At 38.2% G+C, this 24,274-nt stretch overlaps 2 protein-coding genes across 9 annotated transcripts in view; one reads left to right on the top strand and one right to left on the bottom strand.

The window, feature by feature from the left end:
• The window catches only part of hdac10 (histone deacetylase 10), a 112,360-nt gene extending 97,148 nt beyond the window's left edge, over nucleotides 1–15,212 (bottom strand). The window contains exons 1-2 of the mRNA XM_041202130.1: nucleotides 15,138–15,212; nucleotides 4,633–4,698 (exon numbers count right to left, since the gene is read on the bottom strand). The gene's annotated coding sequence lies outside the window, so the exon portion shown is untranslated. The remainder of the gene's footprint in view (nucleotides 1–4,632; nucleotides 4,699–15,137) is intronic.
• tubgcp6 (tubulin, gamma complex associated protein 6) overlaps nucleotides 1–20,661 on the top strand; it is a 54,927-nt gene extending 34,266 nt beyond the window's left edge. For 7 of the 8 annotated variants that reach the window (XM_041202126.1, XM_041202127.1, XM_041202124.1 and 4 more), the window contains 12 exons: nucleotides 1,430–1,568; nucleotides 1,676–1,798; nucleotides 2,063–3,851; nucleotides 4,095–4,177; nucleotides 7,443–7,677; nucleotides 8,673–8,841; nucleotides 9,771–9,912; nucleotides 13,044–13,238; nucleotides 16,373–16,505; nucleotides 17,967–18,180; nucleotides 18,739–18,938; nucleotides 20,404–20,661. In XM_041202126.1, the coding sequence (XP_041058060.1) occupies nucleotides 1,430–1,568; nucleotides 1,676–1,798; nucleotides 2,063–3,851; nucleotides 4,095–4,177; nucleotides 7,443–7,677; nucleotides 8,673–8,841; nucleotides 9,771–9,912; nucleotides 13,044–13,238; nucleotides 16,373–16,505; nucleotides 17,967–18,180; nucleotides 18,739–18,938; nucleotides 20,404–20,495 (3,514 nt within the window). In that variant the 3' untranslated portion in view covers nucleotides 20,496–20,661. The remainder of the gene's footprint in view (nucleotides 1–1,429; nucleotides 1,569–1,675; nucleotides 1,799–2,062; nucleotides 3,852–4,094; nucleotides 4,178–7,442; nucleotides 7,678–8,672; nucleotides 8,842–9,770; nucleotides 9,913–13,043; nucleotides 13,239–16,372; nucleotides 16,506–17,966; nucleotides 18,181–18,738; nucleotides 18,939–20,403) is intronic. The other variant, XM_041202121.1, reaches the window with a different exon arrangement.
• Nucleotides 20,662–24,274: the final 3,613 nt, after the last annotated feature.

Below are 24,274 nucleotides of genomic sequence, written 5' to 3'. Positions count from 1 at the left end.
ATGTTTTGTAATCTAGCTTTTAGTAGATTGTGCGCCTAATCCTTTTGCTCCTTCACATTTTTAGTGTCTCACTAATAAGAAAATATTCAGATTTGACTTTCTTGGATTCAGAGTGAAAGACCTTACACTTCCCCACATTGAGTTATCATCTGCAATAGTTTTATCCACTCACCTAATCAACCCAGATCCCTTTGTAACTTCCTGAACTTAATTATGTCATCTGCAAACTTGGATCCCTGAGGCAAACAACGCTTCTTAACAATCTGTCAAACTGAGTATATTCCCTTCATCCCTATTCTCTGCCTCCTACTTCCCAACCCACATCATTGGTTTGCCTCCAAATCTAGGTTCTTTAATTTTTGCTGTTTATCTCTAGTACAAAATCTTATCAAATTCTTTCTAGAAGTCCATATAGGCAACATGCATAGTCATTTCCCTGTAGAGCTTGTTAGTGGCCTTAAAGAAAATATTCAATAGATTACCTGACTTTATTCTTCTAACAAGTACCTGTAGTTTATAACCATTCAGCAAAGTTTTTTTTTGCTCTGAATTCCTGCGGCTTTGAGCTTAATTAGTAATCTTTCACATAAAACTTCATCAAATACCTTTTGGAAATTTAAGCACATAACACCATGCACTTTACCAGAGCCCACATGACTGATCAACCCCTCAAAAAAAGTTAAGGAGATTGGCAAGGCAAGACCTCCCTTCTCCAATCCTGTGGCGATAGTCATTAATTTGGTTGTTTAGATATCCCTCATTTACTCCTGATCATGAATTCCGTTATTTTACACAAAATTGAAGAATAATGGGGCCGTAGTTGCCCATGTCTCTTTGGCCATTCTTTTTTAAAACCTGTACCACATCAGCTTGTTTCCACTGGTACCTTACTAATGTATCTTGTCTCCCTCATAGTGATAATCATTGTCTTTCATATTTCCTCATTAGTCTATCTCAAAATTCTGAGAGAAATACCATCTAATCCTGGGTATTTGTCTGTTTGAAACCCATTCAGCTTGTCTATAACTTCCATCTCATTTCTGTCAAAATCTTAAATTATGCCTTGTGTACTTTGGGGGGGCGACAGCATGTTGTTCAGGTCTTAACTGGTGACGGATTTGAGAAGGTAATCATTCTGGTCATAAAACTCACATGAATTTGTGCAGTAGGTTTTTGAATGTATGCTGATGAGTTTTATGTTCAACTGTTGTTAAATATGTGGAATGGTGTATATTCCTGGCAGCATCAATGATTTTGCAGGTTCTAAAGTTTTTACCATGTTAGTAAATGTCAAATGCAACATTTTGCTAAAGCAAAATTCTGCAATGTCTTCAAAGTTCAACATTTTCCTGTGTTCTTGAATCTGATCTTGACTAAGACTTGCTAAGAGTATTGAAAGCAAGTTTAATTTTATTTTATTAATTTTCAGGCAACAGTTAATTGAACATTACAGCAACTTATCAGAGGAAGCAGCAAGACGTGAACAGCGAGCCCTATGGAAAATTCAAAGGCATAAGTTAGAAACTGCACGCACTGACTTTCTCCGTAATGATCAAAAAAAGCTTCAGGTGGTTGGTCAAGTACTTGATTGTACTGTCATCTGTATTACTTGTCAGATTTTTTTAAAATTGTCTATTGTTTGCCTGTCCTCAGATTAAATTTTTTAATGTCTCAGGCATTGCTAGAGAAGTTACCATTGGGAGAACAAAGAGGGAAATCGGATGTTATTCCTGGATTCGATCTGCAGCATCATGAGCCATTGAATAAAGGTTTTGATTCTCAAGAGCTGAGCTTTGAGGTGCAGTACTACAACTGCATTTCATCTCCAAATGTTTGCTTTTTCTTCTTTTCCAACCCAAAAAGGTTGATTAATTGTTGAAACCTAACAAGCGATGGGAACAAAATTTGTCTCTTCTTTTTAGCAAAAAATGACACCTATATTTTAAAAATAGCATTCCTCACTTTTATTGTCAAATTTAGTGAGTAAAGGAATTTTGGGCACATATTGAATAATTGTTCTGTCATTCACGTAAATATCATTGTATAACTTCCTTTGTTTCAGGTAGCATCATATGAAAACAGAATACTCAGTAAGAAGGAAAACTTACTTGCACCAGTGAATGAAATAGCCTCAAACATAGTTGCACAGGCTGATTTATCTTCATTTCAAGAAGGGCATGAACAATCGAAGACTCAAATTTATAAGCTAGAGCCTGGACTTGAAGCTCCCCTTGATGTTGATTCACAATATCTGCCCCACAGTAGTAATCCTAGTCAGAAAGAAGTAAGCTTGCTTGATATAAGCTTTGAGGATTTTCTTCCAATGGGACAACAGCAACCTGGAGCTGCCCTTGAAACAGTTAAACAAACAACCACAGTACTTGATGTGGCACTGAAGGAAATAGGTTCAGAATTATCGGATGAGAAAAAAAGTATTGCTGTTAACAAAGATGAATGTGAATTCAATATCTCTTCAGCGGAATCTAGGGGTTCTCATGATAAAATATCACAGGGCAAAAAACTTTCACAAGTGGACTCAAGGATGCCCCAGTGGAATGTTCATGGACATGATTCCAAGTCATGCATTAAAACTGAAGGGTATACATCAAATAGCAAGCCTTCAGACCCACATACAAATATTTATGGTTCCATGCCCTACTCAAACCTGAATGTAAGTGAATATGTATCTAATGTTGGACCTGCCAGGCCACGATGGAGTGTTCATGGGCATGCTTCAGAATCCAACATACAGGTTGGTGAATGTGTGTCTAATGTTGAACCATCTAGACCACGATGGAATATTCATGGGCATGTAGCAAAAGGCAACATACAAGTAGGTGAGCATGTTTCAGATATAGAGCAGTCTTGGCCACAAGCAAATATTCATGGGCATGCATCACGAGCCAACATACAAGTTGGTGAGTATGTTTCGGATATGGAGCAGTCTTGGCCACAAGCAAATATTCATGGGCATGCATCACGAGCCAACATACAAGTTGGTGAGTATGTTTCGGATATGGAGCAGTCTTGGCCACAAGCAAATATTCATGGGCATGCATCACGAGCCAACATACAAGTTGGTGAGTATGTTTCGGATATAGAGCAGTCTTGGCCACAAGCAAATATTCATGGGCATGCATCACGAGCCAACATACAAGTTGGTGAGTATGTTTCGGATATAGAGCAGTCTTGGCCACAAGCAAATATTCATGGGCATGCATCACGAGCCAACATACAAGTTGGTGAGTATGTTTCGGATATAGAGCAGTCTTGGCCACAAGCAAATATTCATGGGCACGCATCACGAGCCAACATACAAATTGGTGAGTATGTTTCCAATGTAGAACCATATAGAGCTAGATGGAACATTCATGGCCATGTATCACAAGCCAACATTCAACTCGGCAAAAATGTGTCCAACAAACAACCATGTGGACTGCAATGGAATATTCGCAGTGAATCATCACAGCCTCTGATTAAAGTTGGACAATCTGTATCTGATGTAGAATCTCCTGTACTTGGTTGGACTTCTTTTGCGCATCCCTCTCAGTCAAATTTCAGGATAGGAGAATGGTCACCAGATGTGGAAGCAAATTTGATTCCAAGGCAGAAGCCTTGTGTTGGTCCTTCATCTGGTTCTATCATTCAAGACATTTTATATAACAATGAATCAGGAGTAGAAAGAGTGGTACTAGATAAATCTGATGTTCAACAAAATGCAAACATTCTACACACTATCATCCCTGAAGAAAAAATTGAAACCACTGAAAAATCCAAACTGGTTACGGTTCTGCCAAGTCCTGAACTTGAGCTAAACGGAAATCAAAGCAAAGATAAAGATGAATCACAAGGTAAGAAATGCAAGCTTTTGCTGGGTTTTACTCTTTCAACAACACAACCATTTTTCATAAGAACTGAAGTTTTCTTCTATACTGTTAACTGTAATGTACAAATGGAGAAAAGCATATACAGATAAATCATTTTACATTTTATAGCTAGTCTAAGCTATTCTTATCTTACTAATCAATGCAAGTTTTTGTATGTAAAGTGCAAGTTTTTTTTATATGTAATGTACAAATAATTGTCATTTGTAGGTACCTGTGAAAATGACATATGTGGTAGAAGTTCAGAAAACACATCTCCCCAGCCTCTTCAAACTACATGCTTTCAAGATGAGGTATTTTGTTTTTGATATAGAATTCAGTCAATGCTTTGTAATCTATTTTGCTCCCTGATGAAGTGAAATAATCGCCCAATACTAATTCTGAGGCAGGAGGAGAGTTGTGAGGTGGGTTGGTGTGCGGTTGTGGGAAGCGCACAGGAAGGTTTTCACAGAATTTTAACAGCCCATCGTGCCTAATGGCAGGGCTTGTTTCAAATGTCTTTTCATCAGGTTTCCCACCTAGCAGTCAGCCAGCCAGCCTATTAATCTGGCTATCAGGTGGGATAGCAGTCCAGAATGATCGTAATCTTCATGGTTTGGATTGCAGGAGCGCGAGGGATTCGGACCTTCAAGGTTTGGATTTCAGGATGGGATGGAGGTTGGGGTTAGTGGGTCACAGTGACAAACAATGGGCCAGGGACACACACTTGCTTCTCCGGGCACAAAAGCAGTACTATGAAGGTACCTACCTGATGGATCCAGGCCTTCAGACCTCCTTTCGTCTGTCAGGTTTCTCAAGACGCAGGATATCTGGGCTATAGGTGTTTTTAAAAAAAATAAAAGTGACATTAAAATGCAGGCACCCAACCTCCTTAAAATATTTTACTGACTGGCCTTTGAACTGAGAGCAGGTTTGCCTCCAACCTTGACTGCTTTGAAACTCGTTAGGGGTGGGTTCCCCTTTTCAAATTTTTACTGCCTTTTTTAACTTTTTTAAATACAAAAAAGCCTAAAAAGATTGCACAAATATTGTAGTGATTTCAGAATTCAATGGGTTCCCCTCCCAAGTCATACACCATTCTTACTTAGCTACGTATTTAATTTCTTCTTCATTGTTTGACCAATGGCATGAATTTCCTAGCTAATATCATTGTGAAAGCGCTTATCACTAGGACTGCAGCAGTTCAAGATCTGCCAGCACCTTATGAGAGCAACTAGCGATGGGCAATAAAGGTGGCCTTGCCAGCATCGACCACAGAAAGGGCACCAATTTCTTAAATTACTCATAACAGCATAGAACATAAGAACTGGGAGCAGGAGTAGGCAATTCAGCCCCTCGAGCCTGCCGCTCCATTCATTATGATCATGGCTGATCTCATTTCAGCCTCAATTCCAATTTCCCGCCCTCTTCCCCATAACCTTTCAACCCATTACTAATTAAAAATCTGTCTATCTCCTCCTTAAATTTATTCAGCGTCCTGGTATCCACTGCACTCTGAGGTAGTGAATTGCACAGATTCACGACCCTTTGAGAAAAATAATTCCTCCTCATCTCTGATTTAAATCTACCACCCCTTAGCCTAAAACTATGGCCTCTCGTTCTAGAATGCCCCAGAAGGGGAAACATCTGCTCCACATCTACTTTGTCTTTCACCTTTAGCACCCTATATACCTCAATTAGATCTCCTCTCATCCTTCTAAACTCTAGTGAGTTATAGGTCTAAACTGCTCAATCCCTCCTCATAAGACAAGCCCTGCATCTCTGGAATCAATCTAGTGAACCTCCTCTGAACCGCCTCCAGCGCAACTACATCCTTTCTCAAGTAAGGGGACCAAAACTGTGCACAGTACTCCAGGTGTGGTCTCACCAATGCCTTGTACAGTTGCAACAACACTTCCTTATTTTTATACTCTATTCCTTTAGCAATAAATGCCAAAATTCTATTTGCTTTCCTTATTACCTGCTGTACCAGCATACTAGCTTTCAGCGATGCATGCACAAGGACGCCCAGATCCCTCTGCACTGAAGCATTCTGAAGTTTCTCTCCATTTAAATAATAAGTCGCTTTTTTATTCTTCTGACCAAAATGGATAACCTCACGCTTATTCCAGTTAAACTCCATCTGCCAAATTTTGACCCATTCACCTAACCTGTCCATATCCATTTGTAAATTTCTTATTTCTTCATTGCAACTTACTTTCCCACCTATTTTGGTGTCATCTGCAAATTTAGCTATAGTACCTTCTTTCCCTGAATCCAAGCAGTTAATATAGATTGTAAATAGTTGGGGCCCAAGGACCGAACCCTGTGGCACCCCACCAGGTACAGCTTGCCATCCAGAAAAAGACCCATTTATCCCGACTCTGCTCTCTGCTGGTTAGCCAATCCTCTATCCAAGCTAATATATTACTCCTAACTCCGTGTGATCTTATCTTGTGTATTAATCTTTTGTGCAGCACCTTATCAAAGGCCTTCTGGAAGTCCACATATACTACATCTGCAGGATCCCCATTATCCACTTTGCATGTCACATCTTCAAAGAACTCTTGCACATTAGTCAAACACAATTTACTCTTCATAAAACCATGCTGACTCTCTGATGGATTGCGTTTTGACTTTCCAAATGCCCCATTACTACTTCATTAATAATGGATTCCAACAATTTCCCAACGACAGATGTTAAACTAACTGGTCTATAATTTCCTACTTTCTGCCTCTTCTCTTCTCTCTCTCTCTCTCTCTTCTTCCCCCCCCCCCCCCCCCCCCCCACCTCCCCCCCACCTTGAATAAGTAATACTTAAAGAAAAAAAATCAATGTTACAGCTTTGAGTTCTTTGATGATGTTACATTTTCTTTCTAAATTCATCCTCGGGATGTAGACTGTGGGTGGTGTTGACAAGGCTGACATTTTTTGCCCACCTTTATTGCCCTGAGAAGGTGCAGTTATTAATCTTTGTTGTGGTTCAGTACAACTGAGTGGCCTTTTAGGCCACTTTGGAAGGTAGTTAAGAGGTGAGACTAGAGTCATGTATATGCCAGAAAGGATATGATTGTTGATTTGCTCTCCTAAAGGACATTAGTGAACTGTTGGGCTCTTGCAACAATAAAGTAACTTCATGGGCCCTTTTTATTGATTCCAGGCTTTTCTTTCCTGATTTATTTTGTTTTTTGAAATGGAATCCACATGAGCAAACTGCTATGTTAGAATTTTAACTTGCGGTCTCCAGATAATCAGTCTAGGCCTCTGGATTGCTCAATTAGAAACATAACTGCTTCATATGATCCTGTTTTGTTTACAACTATGGCCCTTTATGGTATGTCACTATACTGGATTTTCTATTCCAAAACGTTATCAGCAAACCCACACGACCCCCGTAATCCAAAGGATTTCCAAATCAGAGCAAATGTTTTTTTTTTACTTAGTAATCAGTTTTCTGCATGGGGCCAATATTGTATTTTCTTAGTTTAATTATTTTTATTCATATATTTGGGCATTGGCAAGTAATTTACAAAAAAAAAGTTGACTTCTGGATGCCGAATCAACGTTTTATCTTTTAGAATAAGGATCCCTTAGGACTACAAAGTGTTCGTTTTCAAGAAAGAAATGAGCATGACACAGATTCTACTGTACAAGTCCGAATGGATTCCGCAACTGACCTTTTGAGCTTTGCAATGGAACCTGTCCAAGAAGCAGCTATAGAAAATGATACATGGAAGAAAGAGCAGGCCTATCTCAAAAGCTTGGCAGACCAGTACTGTGTGGAACATTATCAGGATAACTATGAATTGATGTGTGAGTGTGCACTGTTTAAATAATTCATTTGAACTGTACTATTTGGATACTTGGCACTGGAAATATTCATTATAAAATTTATTATTAATAGAGCTGTACTTTTTAGTGGTTAATGATACTGAAGATTTTTTCATTTATTACTGTTTTAGAGATGGCGCCCCACCTTTGAAACACTAGTGGAGTGTTGAAGTGGTGTATAGGTGGAGCTACTGGCTCCTCTGGTTGCTGTCATTAATGCACACATTTGGTCAACTGGCCTCTGTGATTGACAAAAAATTTGATTTGTAATAGTTGAATTGAAATTTGCCCTTCTAGCTGATTTATCTAAGTGGTCCATTAGTGCCCACTAAGTAACAAGAGCAATTACTGAATTCTCTGTCAACTCAAAACCTGTATTAGTGTGAAATGAATTCTCTCTAATTTTGCCATTAGTGTATTAATCATTAGTAATACACACCAGTGGCTTTTGGGGAAATTATAAGTGACTTCTCTTCAGTTTAAATAAGTGAGGAATAATGAAGCTGGGGGAGGAGGAATCTTGCAGGAAATTGGAAAATAGATCAGAGTCACTAGTATTGGTGATTAAAATAAGACAGATGTGCTTGAAGGGATAACTTTGCCTTGTGTCTACTATGAAATTAGCATATAAGTTAACACACAGCTCATTTAAAACCCTTTTGTCCTACATAAAGAATTTCGATTTGTATAGTGTTTCAGTCCCTTATTTCCTTGAGGATTCTAAGATGCATCATCTCTTGCTTGGGTTACTTGTAGAAATTTCTGGGTAAGACCACTGAATCCTGCTCCCTATGGGGAGGAGCACAGTATTCAAAAGGGAGGGTGGGATGGAAATGAAGCTACAAGATTGTGGCACTGATTCTCTAACCCATGCTCCCTTTGAGTGAAGTTTCACACTGGCAACATATGATTACTGAATTTATCTTTTTAATTTTTGGTCTTGATTTTAACTTTCCATACATTATTGGTTGTCCCAGCTGAACCACCCATCACACATCTACTTCAGAATGTAATGACTGAACCCTATTTATTGCCCTTGGATCCTTCGGTTCGCAGAGCAACAGATGCAACAGCAGTACAAGCAAGCAGTCTTATCTCACTTCCAGTACTGATGAAGCATTCCATTACAGCACCTCTTATAGCTCAGTAAGTGTTTTTGACTGAAACAACTAACATTATCATAATTACAGTTTCTTTAATTAAGTGAAGTAGATCAGCAAGATATTTTTAAGGGCTTCTGATTCGTAGCTACTTTTCACAGACTGATAAAAACTGATAATGGGCTGGGAATGATAATTCAATAAGAAAAAGACCAATGACCATTCAAATTTAAAGATATTACAAATTCATAATTCTATTATCTCAGCACTTTAATATACAGCTTTTGTAATGGACAAAATTTGAAAGTTTCAAAGCACATTTGACTGCCATAGCATGCCAAACAACACGTATGTATATAGTCCCCTCACTGTGGTAAAACATCCCAAGGCACTTCACAGAAGCTTGAACAAGCCATATAAAGAGCTATTAGGGCCGATGGTCAAAGAGTTATGTTTTAAGGAGCCTCTTAATGAGGAAAGAGAGGTGGGGAAGTTAAGGGGGAAATTTCAGAGCTTAGGGTCTTGGAAGCTGAAGGCATGGCTGCCAATGGTGGCATGATTACAATTGTAGATGTTCAAAAGGCTAGAATTAGAATAGCATTGAAATCTTGGAGGATTTAGGGAGCTATAGGTAACAAAGATAGGGAGGGGTGAGACCATAGAGGGATTTATAAATATGAGCATTTTAAAATTGAGGCATTGCTTAACTGGGAGCCAGTGTACGTCAGCGAGCACAGAGTGATGAGTGAATGGCGCTTGCAGTGAGATAGGAAATTGGCAGGTGAGTTTTGGATGACTTTTGGCTGTGTTGGAATAGATAATTGATAAAATTAATAGACTTCATATTGATTAAATAGAATGGCCACTAATACTAATATTCATGCTGAGAAAATTCTATATGTAGTCTTCTGAGTTTTACTTGTGATATTGCCTTTTTTAAAATAACCTTTCTTTTCCTCCTCACAAATTTTCTAGTGCTTCTCTGGTAAATAAAGCCATAATAGATTATTTGTTTGTGGAATTGAACATTGAACAGAATTTTGAAGCACTAAGACATTTCCTGTTGATGGAAGATGGAGAGTTTGCCCAATCACTTAGTGATCTGCTCTTTGAAAAGGTAAATTTAATTGGCTGGGGCTTTAGGTGATTTGATTTTGGATTGAACACCAATATACCCTCATTCCTGATTTTGGTTTAAACAAACCCCTTTTTTGGCATGTGTTTTTAGTACTCTTAAAAAGTGACACAACTTTGAAGAAAACGATTAAAAAAACAAGTCAAGTTTGTTTCTTGTATATAGCATATCAGTGCAATGTTGAATGTGTACTGTGAATCTCAGTTAATCCATGGAATTTGATATTTTTCTTGCCAGACCTCAAGGCAAATTGTATAATTGCTTAGTAATTGTTCAATTCCTAAAACAGTCTTCATTGTATTCATTGTCAGTCTTCATTGACTAAAGGTAAAACTTTGGGAATTATTGCGTAACATCCAAATAAGCAGGTGCTCACATGCAGTCTGAGTTCCTGGAATGTGTTAATGTCTTGACCATGTATAATTCCAGTATCTATTATAAAGCCCTTGCACTCCTTCAGAATAATTTCCACACCTGTAAACCTAGTCTAATCCCATACACTTGATCTGTAATCTGGCATGAGTTGATGGTTTTCCATTTTACACTTGTTTAAAATTTTATGAATTAACGTTTTGGGATCTTATCATTCTGCTACAGTGAAGATTTGGGGAAAATAATTACTTTGTTTTTTAAAGCTTGGTGTTTTCATACAAGTTTTTTTTGAGGGAGTCTGAGATGATAGTTAAACTACTAATCAGTTAACTTTGCTTCCTCATAAATTAAATAATAAGCAACTCATTAAACTGTCTTAACAATTGAAAACACCTCAAAGTATTTAATCATAGGAACAGAGGAGCAGGAGTAGGCTATTCGGCCCTTCAGACCCACTGCGACGTTCAATAAGATCATGGCTAATCTATTTGTTGTCTCAACTCTATTTTCTTGTCTGTCACCATAACACTTGATTGCCTTGTTTGTCAAAATCTGTCTAACTCAACCTTGAATAAATTCAGTGACCCAGCCTCCACTGCTTTCTGGGGAAGAGAATTTCACATACTAATGACCCTCAGAGAAAAGATTTTACCTCATCTTCTTCTTAAAAGGGAGATCTGTTATTCTTAAACTGTGCCCCATAATTCTAGTCTTTCCCCTCACAAGAGGAAACATCCCCCCTGTATTCACCCCATTGAGTACCCTCAGGATCCTATACGTTTCAATAAGATCTCCTTCTAAACTCCAAAGGGCATGGGCCGAACCTGTTCAAACATTCTTCATAAAATAAGCCCTTCATCCCAGGATTGAGTGGTGCGAACCTTCTCTGCATTGCTTCTAATGCAATTATATCCTTTTTCAAATGAAGATACCAAATCTGTACACAGTATTCCAGATGTGGCCTCACATCTGTACAGCTGCAGTAAGACCTTTCTACTTTTATATTCCATTCCCCTTGTAATAAACACCAACAGTCCATTTGGCTTTCTAATCATATCAAATTTCTATTGGCTCTGAGCAGTAGGAGGTAAGACAGAGAGGCATGCAGGCTGGCAGTCAGGCTTTTCGAGCATATACGCTGTGAAGACAGCCTTGATTGTTAAGGAGAAAGCTGCAAAGGTTTTTTTGAGTCTGCAATTAAAAATGTCAATTAGAAGTCACCTTCTTTGAGATGGCCCTCTGATGTAGGAACATATGGCATGTTCTTTATTTTTGTACTATTATGCAATGATTTGTTGTCCTGATAGAACCAACTTAATTCAATCATAAGAGCCATTCTGTTGGCTTGAGATGTTGCTCTGAGGACCTGGAGATCATTCAACAATGTTCATTCACCTGGTTGCTGGCATTAGTCATGCTAGTCATGATTAGACTGGGCTGTGTAAAGGCTGCCATCTTCCACTCCTGCCATTCTGTACGTTTACATCCCTTTGAAATAAAGCAGCTTATTGATTTGTGTGACGCCTCACTTTTCCCACTGTTTGCTTGTCTTATCTTTGAGAATGTGAAGAAATGCAAATATGCATAAAACAAATACCTGATCCAAGCTGCAAAGGGGTAGCATTTTTGGACCCCTAGCTGTTCTTTTGCACAAGGAGATTAGAACTATGGGCAGAATTCTCTGAGCGGGGGCGGGACCCACTCACCAACGCATATAATGACTCGTGGTAATGTCAGGCGGGTGTCCTGACATCATCGCGCGTCATTTAGATTCTCAGTTTACACGCCTGCCAAACTGTCAAATGCCTATTAAATCCATTTAAATAGTAATTAATTCAATTAGCTGAGCTGCCCATCCAACCTTAAGGTTGGCAGGCAGGCGAAGAGCCCAGGCAGCCTTCGCATTTTTCATGAAACCTCATCCATGGGCGGAATGAGGTTTCATGAAGTGTTTCAAAAGTCAGTAAAAATTTTAAAAATAATTCTTTCACCTGTCCCAGCTCATGTGACAGTGCCACATGAGGGGATATGTTTTAAAAGTTTTTATTTCCCTTTATTAAAATTTACACATGTCAAACCAATCTCCCTGAGGCACCTCCGTGCCTCAGGGAGATCTCTGCGCTCTTTTATGGGCCTTAATTGGGGGGAAAATTCAGTCCTATGAGTAGAAGTAAGATGCTCTGACCACCTAAGAGAGTGGCTGGTGCCACTGAACTCTCAGAAGCATGTTCAGCAGTCCTAAATTTGAAATCATTAAATTAAATTCAAAAATCTCTCTTCTGTTGTTCAAGCTTCACTTACTATCTGAGTGCCTAGCTTTATAACAAAAAAATCTGAATTTGGTTTCTTTCACTAGAACTGTGATACAACTTGGGTTTAGTACAGGCAGATGCTTGCTCAGTTCTGGGCCAACAATGTACCATAGCCCAAACGTCAGAAGAGCACCAGTGTAGAATTTTTCCATTTCTTACATTAACTACCTAATTGCTTCTGTGGCTAAGATTGCCTGTTTCATCCCAAGGGTGCAGCCCACAAGCAGCTGGATTGAAACTGCCAAACTCATTCCAGACATATATTGTTTTCAAAAAAAAAACCCTTGTACGGTTTCTTATACCACACTGATCAGTGCAGCACTGATTCTTGTGCTTGAGTTTTCGTTTAATAAATGCTCGTAACTTAAGCCCATGAGTTTTAAAATCCAATTGTGAAATTAACTGAAAAGATTTATTTTCTTTCAATAGCTTGGATCTGGACAGACACCTGGGGAACTTCTGAATCCTTTAGTTCTGAACTCGATCTTGAACAAAGCATTGCAATATAGTCTTCATGGAGACTCGAAGCTCGCTTCTAATCTGACCTTTGCCCTTAAATATCTGCCTGAAATGTTCAAGCCCAATGCACCTGACGCCTTGAACTGCTTGGAACTAAGATACAAGGTCAGAACTGTTTCTTGGAGACTTAAATACTTTAGATTTCTTATATTTTGTTCTGGTATGTTTTCATTTAGATAATTTGAGTGTGTTAATAAACAATTACAAACATGATAAGATCGGCAATTGCATTCTAAGTTGTTAACAGAAACAGTACAAAATGAATGTCAAGCAATTTAATTTGCCAATGTACTGTAACCTTTTCTTGTCCAAAATGCTTAGGACCAAGTCATTCCTGGATTTTGGACTTATCTGAATTATAGAATAATGATAGAATGTCTAATCACAGGAGTGTGAACTGGAAACCTTTGTAGATGTAAATATTAGATATATGCTGCCCCTCCCTCCTTTTTCAAGAGCTTAAAATTCATTACATTTCTACCTCTCTCCAGTTCTGAAGAGTCATATTGGATTCAAAACACTAATTTTGTTTCTCCCTCCACAGATGCTGCCACACCTGAGTTTTTCCAGCATTTTCTGTTTTTATTTCAGATTTCCAGCATTTGCAGTCTTTTGCTTTTGTGTTAGACATAAATGTTACCTGAAGCTTACAACAGTAATAAAACATAAAGCAGCACTAAAAATTGTTTCTGAACAATAGATTTCTGGACAGGAGAGGTTACAGTGTGCTTATAAATCCGAGTTATACTGAAATCGGAGAGAGAACCAATAATGAGGAATAATTCAACACTTTCAAAAGGATTTGGATCTTCTGAGAAATAGCCAGTAGACGACAGATGCAGTTTAATGTAAACATAACTAGTGGAGAGTATTGTTGAATGAAAAAGTCATACAGCATACTGGTCAGGAAGGAGATGGAGTAGTACAATGGAAATGCAGGTCAAGTATCCTTTATCCGAAACCATTAGGGCTGATTACATTTCGGTTTCCGGATACCACATGTAGGCCTAGGCCTATTTACGTTACAATGGCCGAAGCCTAGGCTAGCTATAGTCTGAAGTAAATAAAATGGCTAAAAAAAGTAGGATGTACCACTGAATAATAAACGCAGGGTACAAGTTCCGACTCGTCTCGTTATCTATGATCCTGCTTGTAGGAGAGAGTTTGCAAGGTAAACAATGCAGACAAAAATCACAAGGAAAACAGTGCAGACAAACAACTAGACTTTGCATGCTAAAGGTCAGGTGCAGTCAGTGAGGTTCATGTTGGCTTGGATCATGTCAACTCGGGTCACAGACTACCTGCGCTAAAGGTCAATGAGATTCAAAAAAAGTGCAGTTTTTGGATGTGTTCAGTTTTTGGACTTACGGATAAAGGATACGTGACCTGTATTACTTGATTATGCCATTCTGGTGCATTGGTGTAGCAGAAAGAGAAAAATGTAATGAACTCATGTGCTTTAGTAGAAGGCTAGAATTTTCAAGTTGGAAGAATTAATTTTTCTTTGCTACATAGGGACTCATTATACTTGTCTGTAGTATTCTGCTGTAATGATCGCTGTACAGTATTATCGCCTTTGGGCAAGGACTGTGTAAGACACCAAGATGAAACCAGTTTTTTGGAATCTAAATTTATTGTGAGGAAAATGGAAGAATTTGTTCGTTCTTATCAAAATGATGACCTATGTTTCCAAAGTTCCAAAAAAGATGAAGTTGATTCAGACATATTGATCATGTTGACATGAGAGATTCTCAGTTAGGAATACATTAAGCCCCCACTTAACATTGAGTCATTTGATGTTGTTTCACTTTGTCGTCATCAGTAAAGTAGTGTCAATATATCCTTTTAAAGTTGCCAGTTTAACTTTAACGTTGTTTGCCGCAGACTTCCTGTTCTGTGGCCTGTTTGCTCGCATGACTTTTCCCCTTGTGCTTCCACCTTCACTCTCAGTCCCCTGCCTTTTGCTGACTCCCAGCCTTGCTAACGCCCAGCCTTTGTTCTTACCTTAGTCCTCGGGGGTCTGTTGTTCAGTGGCTCCCGACTTCTGGCTCCACTCCTGGCTTTGCTTCTGAACTTATGATGAAGCCCTCTGCTTCATCTAGTGGCAGAAGTTGGTCAGTGCATGTTGTTATTGGACTTCCAGCTGTGAACTGCACTGACCAACTTCTGCCACTAGTTAGAGCCTGGTCAATCTAAAAGTACTGTACTGAGTGAGTACTGTAATTTTAAAAAACAATTTAATTGAAAATTGTACTTCTTTTACATTCAGTGATATGTTTTATTTTGCAAGTTATTTCAGCCATAAATCCACAGTGCTGTACATGTATGGTACAGTATTTCAACTTGCACATTGTTTTTTCTGGTCAAGAAATGTCCGAAGGAGCCAAACTCTGGCCTTAATGTTGATTCCTATTGGAGCCCATGATTCACTTGGTTGTTTCACTGAATGATGTGATTTTCAGGCATGTAGCCACAACTTTAAGTGAGGACTTACTGTAAATGGGGGTAATTTGACACTGTTATTTAATCCAAAGGATAATATAAAATAAATGAAATACATTTCTAACTAAATCAGCTGAAGCCATTGGTATAAATGAATTCAGTGGTCAGCTGGATATATTTTTGACGAAAGAAAGAATTGATTGACATGAAGAAGAGGTAGGAAGGTGGGATTGAGATCAAACAAAGAACCTTTTAAGTCCATGACCTTTTTGTTGTTCGTTAACTTTCTCATGAATATATTGAATAAATTGACAATTCCTATCAGACAAATCTCTACTAAAGCAAAAATGAGCTGCTACAAACAAGTTTATATATTTTATGCAAATGGAAAGTATTATGTATTCAAAAGCAATTAATACAAATAATTTTAAAATAAGTCAAAGTCATTATTGTGTTAATATATCCTTTCAATTATAGCACTTCACTACTTAAATTTTGGTGATATTCAAAAGTGCTTGTGATGTGAAGTTTCTCTTCAATCACATGTGAATTGAATCATTAGAATAAAAAATCATAGTGCTTCATTAGGGGCAGTATGCATGAATTGTAGGTTCCCAAAAGTAGCTGAAAGACTATTTTTGTGAGATACCACCAAATATTTATTTTAGAATTGGGGGGAAATTTAGTGGAAATACACTTAATTTTTGAAACGTATACCACAGTGGTATATCGTAGCTGTAGCCTTGCCCAGTCTCACTGATGAACATATATTTCTTTTCCCTGGTATGCTTATGTAGGTGAATTGGCCCCTCAATATTGTGATCACAGAAAGCTGCATGAGCAAATACAACAAGATATTTTCTTTTCTGCTGCAGCTAAAGCATATGTTCTGGACACTAAAAGATGTTTGGTTCCATTTAAAACGTACAGGTGAGAAAAATATTATTCCTTGGTTATTGAACGTATGTTGAGAGTCATTGAATTATTGCAGGAAATAGTCTGTTAGAATGTGTTTAGAAGGATTTTTTGGTAATTTTTATTTAGCTACAATTAAAGACAAGATTAGGTTGAAGCAAGAACATGGATTACATATCAAATAACTGTAAAACAATAGATTAGGAAAGTTGACAGGGGGTTTGATGGATAAATTATTAGCATGGTCAATATTTTCAGGTGATGAAGAAATGAATAAAATGCTGGTTGTGTACCTAAGATACCTAGCTCTAAAGAGCTGATTTAGAGGTTGTATCTGGTTTTAGCATGAGCATGTCTGGAATGCTGATGTTTAGTATGAATATAGCGTTACAAGGAAGTTTTATAATTATTGATGGAGATCAAGCGTGTTTTCTGAAGTTGGAGGATTAAGAAAAGAGATTGTCTACTCTGAGACTGGAGAAGAGGATGAAAGGAGACTTAATATAGATTTTTATGGGTACAGAGAATATGAAACTGACTGAATAGAAAGTCTTGGCAGATTCCTTTTGGGAAAGTATTACTAGTTATAGAATTGCAGTAAGAAAACTGCTAGTTTTTTGTCATGGGATGCGAGCGTCACTGCAAGGCCTCCATTCATTGCCCATCCTTAATTGCCTTTGAACTGAGTGGCTTACTTGGCCATTTCAGAGGGCAGTTAAGAGTGAACCACGTTGCTGTGGGTCTGGAGCCACATGTAAGCCAGACCTGATAAAGATGGCAGATTTCAATCCCTAAAGGACATTAGTGATCCGGATTGGTTTTTACAGTATATTCTACTGAGTCTAGAATATAATTCCAGATTTTATCAATTGGATTTGCATTCCGCCAGCTGCCGTAGTGGGATTTGAACCTGTGTCCCCAGAGCATTAGCTTTGGGTCTCTGGATTACTTGTCCAGTAACATTACTACTACACCACCATCTTCCCCCATAGATGAATCAATGGGTCTTCACTCCAGAACATTACTTTATTAATTGGTGAAATGCTTCACTTCAAATGAAAATTTTTGATCACAATTAAAACACATTTAAGAAACATTTCCTAATATTGCACCTGAAGATAATTATGCCCTCCTCTGTTGATAGCGGATATACATTTGGGCATATGCACTGTATTTGTAGTATTATGTACCAAATAATGCCAAAAACTAGGGAAAATGACTGGTCATTTACTGAAAATATGACATTGTCAGGATTAATTAGGGCCATCTAAGTCTGTTTAGCATTATGATGCAATAATAATTAGTGTATAATAACAATACACTTAAAAGATATAGGCAGTATTTATTGTCTCATGCCCCTGACCAGCAGATCTTGTGAAATGTTGTTGTGATCTACAAATGCATGCCACACCTATTTCTCCTCTTAATTTTTAGAATTTTCAAAATTAATTTTTTTTAAACTTCTTTTTATTTTAGCTTTAGTTAACCGTTCTTCAAATTCAGTTCAATTTCATCAGCTTCAACTCTATCGACATGAAATGCAGCATTTTGTCAAAGTTATCCAAGGTTATATTGCTAATCAGATCTTGCATGTGACCTGGTGCGAATTTGGGCACAAGTTGTCATCAGTTGGAAACTTGGATGAGCTTCACAGAACACATGCAGAATATCTCAACAAAGGCATTTTCAGGCAAGAGTTGCTTATTCCTTTATTGGCATCAGTTCTAAAGCATTGCATAGCAGGTCCTGTGTTATGGCATTATTTGGCTGCAGGTCTGCACTGATGAACTGTTAAGAAAAGTCAGGGGAAAAATGCTGAACCGATGGGGTTGTCTAAAATTTGTATTATAAGAAGCAAAAGAGAACTAAGATACAAGTTGAAATGCTTGTTACTGTTGGTTATATTTTTGCTTTCTTCAGGCAAAGGGGAGAAGAAGAACACTTCTGATTTAAAGATTGAACAGAAGTAGCAAATGTGAATTATTTGCATATCAAGTTTGTATGGAAAAGGGGCTAAAAGTGGCTTTTGTAATTCTTATTGTCTTGTATTGCAAAGTATATTTCAAGCAAATACTTGTTATTTTGGATTTTAAGCTAAGCCCGATGGCTTTTTATGTACATTGTTATCTTCATGTCAGAGTTAGAAGCCATGTATGTAAAAAAACAATGGCGAAAGTACGATGTATCTTTGGAAAGGATACATATTGCTTACATAAAGAAAAATCTTTTTTTCCTTTTTATATTGCAGAGGATTATTGACTGAAAAAGCTGCCCCAGTGATGAATATCATACACAATATTTTCAGTCTGATTCTGAAATTCCGCAGCCAATTGATTTCACAGGCCTGGCAGTATGATGCCGACAAACAAGTAACTATACATCCCAACTTTGCCGTGATGCAGCAATCCTACAAGACATTTAAACATTATTCACACTTCCTGTTCAAAGGTAGAGTGTGTGTGTTCAAACTATTGCCAGTTCCAGATCTCTTTAAGCCAGAAGCAACATTGATATATATGGTATATTAATGATGAAAAATATTTTACTAAACCTGTAACTGAAACTATACATGTCAAAATAATGGGTGGTCATAGGTAAGTTATATGTACACAATTCTGTGTTTGTTTTGAATTATTGTGTCCAAAAGCAGATGAAATCACAAGTAATGTTACCTCCAGCATTGTGTGAATGTTTTTCTGGTACGTAACCATAAAGCAAGAATTTTTTTTTAAATGATCAACATCGTGTCAAGTCAAGATATTTAGGGCAGGAACTATTGTCATGACAATTAGTGGTTCCATGATATAGTGGATACAATAGAGCAGTGGCATCCGAATATTAAGTATATACAAAGAAGATTCTATATTATATAATGTACAAATTGTAAGATGCAAGAGCATAATTTTCATGATATCTTCCATGCACAGTAAATAATCACTATGTGATAACATACACAAGTTGGAATATTTTCAAAGATATTCCTTTATTATTTTGCATAAATTAATAGTGCAATAAATTTTTGCTTACTGTAAACTAATTTTAATATATTATCTGAAGTCACTTACTGCGTGGGAAGTGCTGGAAGATCTGATGTTAGCCCAACATATTGTTTTTGGGATCTTGGTCAAGGGCATGTTTGTATACCTGCCAACCAGTGTTGAAGTTGAAGGTGTGACTCTACCCTAAGGTCACTAGAACTTAAATTTCCACTGTCACTGAGTCAAAATCCTGGAACTCCATCCCTAACAGCGCTGTGGGTACCTACACCACATGGACTGCAGTGGTTCAAGAAGGCAGCTCACCACCACCTTCCCAAGAGCAATTTGGGATGGGCAAGAAATGCTGACCTAGCCAGCAATTGCCCACATCTTGTAAATGAATAGTAAAAAAAAAAGTCTGTTTAATTACCTCCAGCATTGTGTGTATGTTTTTCTGGTACATAACCATAAAGCAAGAATTTTTTTTAAAAAATGATCAACATTGTGTCAAGTCAAGATATTTTGGGCTGGAACTATTGTCATGACAATTAGTGGTTCCGTGATATAATGGATGCAATAGAGCAGTGGCATCCAAATATCAAACGTGTACAGAGAAGATTCTATATTATATAATGTATAAATTGTAAGATGCATCCTTTAAAAAGTACCTGGATGAGCACTTGGTACGTCATAGCATTCAAGGCTATGGGCCAAGTGTTGGTAAATGGGATTAGGTAGGTAGGTCAGGTGTTTCTCACGTGTTGGTGAAGACTGGATGGGCCGAAGGGCCTTTTCTGCACTGTGATTCTGTGATTATCTTTTTTAAATGTGGAATGCTTTTATTTATTGGTTAGATTTGTTCAAGTTTAGAAAGTACAAGTTCACAACTAATCTGCCAAAGAGTTTTTTTAATCAATGTTTTTTTCCCTCCCCAGTGGTGACTAAACTTGTCAATCGGGGATATCAGCCACATCTTGAGGACTTCCTGTTAAGAATTAACTTCAATAATTATTATCTGGATGTTTAATTGTTACATAGTTCACAAGAATTACATCTGGTATGTTATTGAAAGTCAAATTTAAATTAAATCAATGTAATTTGAAGTAAATTATTAGTGATTGGTAAAGTTTAATGTTTAGTCATTTTTAAACAAACTATCCATCTGAACATGTGTGTGTGTGTGTGTGTGTGTGTGTGTGTGTGTGTGTGTGTATATATATATATATTTGTGTATATATATATATATATATATATATATATATTTGTATATCTGTACCATAGAAAAATCAGTGTTACAGGACAACTTTATGCTACAGTTATGCAAATACAAGGAAGCATGGTATTGCACAATGCAGCATTTGTAATGTATTCTGCAGGGTTAATTAGCGCCACGCTTTCATTTAATAACCTGCCGTATTTATAATTAAAACAATGTTTTTGAAGCTGCATGTCTTGATGTGAGCTTAAGTTTTTAACTCCATGTCTTCTGCATTTTTTAAAAAATAAAAAGTATATTACAACCTGAACAATAATGGATTCACTTCTCATTCAGTTATTAACTGATCAGGGTCAGGGAAACCTCTTGTGGAAGCAAAACAAGATGCCAGGCTTTACTGCAAAATGTGGCTCAGTGATGGATTCTCCGGTCACTTGACCCATGAATGTTCAGCAAAAAAAAGACCAGTTTACTGTCCAGGTTGATGTCATCTCGTGTGACATTAGGCCAAGTCTTTATTTGCATAATCAATTGCAAATATTCTTGTTCTTTATGGTTTGACTGCAATGAATGGATGACCAGCTAGGACCATTAGCCTGGTAGGTGCAGGGAGAGCAGGCTGTCTTTAAGGTTCCTTTTCTTTCCCTTCCCTGGATTGGGGAAAGCAGTGCTGTACCTGAAAAGGTTGGCTCTGTCACTTCAAGAGGATACAAGCTCCACATCTGCCCTTAGATTTGGAGAGTGACCATCACCCTGAGGTCACCTATATGCAGGGTTATGACTGAAGACTGCCAGTCGCACCCTCTGCCTGTCCCTCCTCATTTCCCCATCACCACACGGCTTGATATGTCTGATGTTTTGGTTGATAACTTGGCTGAACTACCTGCACATTAACTATATTTAAGTGGGTGGGGTTTGTGCAGAGCCCCTCCTGTATGGGGTGGTGGTGTGTGTCAGCTCCACCTCTGACTTCTGAGCGGTTCAAATCGCTCCCACTCACTGAGTTCTAGACCTTGGACTTATTTGGGGGTTGTGACAAAGTACAGCAGACAACTGGTTTTGGTGCAAGAAAAAGCTGAGTTTATTGAAGTCACAAATGAACTTATAACATTAGGATTACACTGATATTATACAGACTTACAAAGTACACTTAGTTAAGAATGGGGGAAACACGGCATAACAAGGGAAAATCACGCTACTAATCCCCTTACCCTTGTCCCACCCCCAAAACCTAACTAAATTGAACTAGGAGAGGTCAGGGATCATGCTCACCAACCAGGGTTCCTTGACAGTTCGAAATCCAGCCAGGTAAGCCAGTTGCAGTTTTGGGGTACGCTCTTTGTGTCCTCTGGGGCCTGCCGTCCCCACGTGGTCCTGATCTGTGGAATCTGCAAAGGTTCTTCAGTTGGGTGGAGGGCGCGGTTGTGGGTGGTCGATCATCGTGGAGGGTTGTGGTTGCGGCCTTGTTGTCTTCAGTTGAGCCTGCCACCCCGTGCCCCTCGCTGTGATGTTGCCTACGGGCCTGCAAACGTCCAGATCTCCTTCCTCCGCTTGGCTCAGCTCCCTGCTTAAACTCCTCACTGCCCAAAAACAAACTGCTTTCACTCAGATCTGCTGGCCCTGCACAAAAACCGCTTTCAAAATTCCTCACCCTTCTGTGTCAATGCCCAAAAACTGCTTTCAAAACTGCTCACTGCCCAAAACTGCTTTCAAAACTGCTCACTTCAGATCTCCTGGCCCAGTTATGCTGTCTTTCAAATTTCTTATCTCAATCCAAATCAAGGTAGTTCTTTGTTTGATTTTGGTGAGCTTCCCCCGGTGATTGTTGTCTCACTGTTTTTAATGGGCTCGCATGATGTTTATCATTGCCTTCCTGCCCCCATAACTTGTCTTGAACTGAAAGCCATTGTATATGTGGAGTATTGATGGGTTTGCATAATTGCATTGATTGTGGTTGTAAGATTTTGATGGGCTTTAGTTTTGTGTTGATTGTTCTAAAGGGAAGAATGCATATTCTGTCTCCTCTCATTATCTGGTTTCAGGTAAAAAAAAAACCACACTGCACTCAAGGCCGGGCATGTCCAGTTCCAGGCCTTCATGGACCCAGCCTCCTGTCTGCAGTGTTTTACATTTAATTCAGCAGTTTAAAAGTCCAAAAGTCATATCCTTGTTGATGATATGAAAAATGTGGGAATTTTGAGAACCCTTCACTCACACCCCTTCCAAGGCAGCTAATACTGAACCAATGCAATGTCCTGCCATAGGCGTAGCAGCTGAAGGGATGCAGGTTTGATTTTGCAGTTGTCCTCAAACAGTATTGGAGATATAAGCAAAGGCATTAAGCGGGAAATTAGAGACACGCAAAAGGATACATCTGTAACCATGGGTGACTTTAATTTACATATAATTTGGATAAACTAAACTAGCAATCTTAGTGTGGAGGAGGATTTCCTGGAGCGTGCGTGATAGTTTTTCGGACCAATACTTTGAGGAGCCAACTGGAGAGCTGGCTATCCTAGACTTGGTATTGTGCAATGAGAAAGGATTCATTAACAATCTTGTGTGGTGTCCATTGGGGAAGAGCGACCATAAATTGATAGAATTGTTCATTAGGATGGAGAGCGAAGAAGTTGAATCCGAAACGAGGGTCCTGAATCTAAATAAAGGGAACTACGAGCGAGTTGACAATGATGGATTGGGGAACCATACTAAAAGGTTTTGACAGTGGATAGGCAATGGCTAATGTTTAAGGAACGTATGCATGAATTACAACAATTATTCATTTCTGTCTGGCACAAAAATAAAACAGGAAAGATGGCTCAACCATGGCTTACAAAAGAAATTATGGATAGTATTAGATCCAAAGAGGAGACATATAAAATTGTCAGAAGAAGTAGCAACCTGAGGATTAGGAGCAGTTTAGAATTTAGCAAAAGTGGACAAAAAGATTGATCAAGAAGGGGGAAATTAAATATGACAGTAAACTTGCAAAGAACATAAAAACTGAATGTAAAAGATTCTATAAATATGTGAAGGGAAGAAGATTCGCAAAGACAAATTTAGGTCCCTCACAGTCAGAAACGGGGGAAATTATAATGGGGATCAAAGAAATGGAAGAAGAATTGAATACATTTTGGTTCTGTCTTCACAAAAGAGGAGACAAATAATTTCCCAGAAATGTTAGGGAACCAAGGGTCTAGTGAGAGGGAAGAATTGAAGAAAATCAGTATTAGTAAAAAAGAAAGGTGCTAGAGAAGTTAATGGGATTAAAGGCTGAAAAATCCCCGGGGCCTGATAATCTACATCCCAGGGTACATTGGATCCATTGGTGGTCGTCTTTTAAAATTCTATAGGTTCTGGAGCAGTTCCTACAGATTGGAAGGTGGCAAATGTAACCTCACTATTTAAAAAAAGGAGGGAGAGAAAAAACAGAGAATTACAGACCCGTTAACCTACTGTCAGTAGTGGGGAAAATGCTAGAGTCTATTATAAAAAAAATGTAACAGAACACTTGGAAAGCATTAACAGGATTAGACAAAGTCAGCATAGGTTTATGAAAGGGAAATCATGTTTAACTAATCTACAGGAGT

Source organism: Carcharodon carcharias, chromosome 13, assembly GCF_017639515.1.
Source record: "Carcharodon carcharias isolate sCarCar2 chromosome 13, sCarCar2.pri, whole genome shotgun sequence".
NCBI lineage: Eukaryota > Metazoa > Chordata > Chondrichthyes > Lamniformes > Lamnidae > Carcharodon > Carcharodon carcharias.
This window is presented reverse-complemented; position numbering and strand designations above follow the sequence as displayed.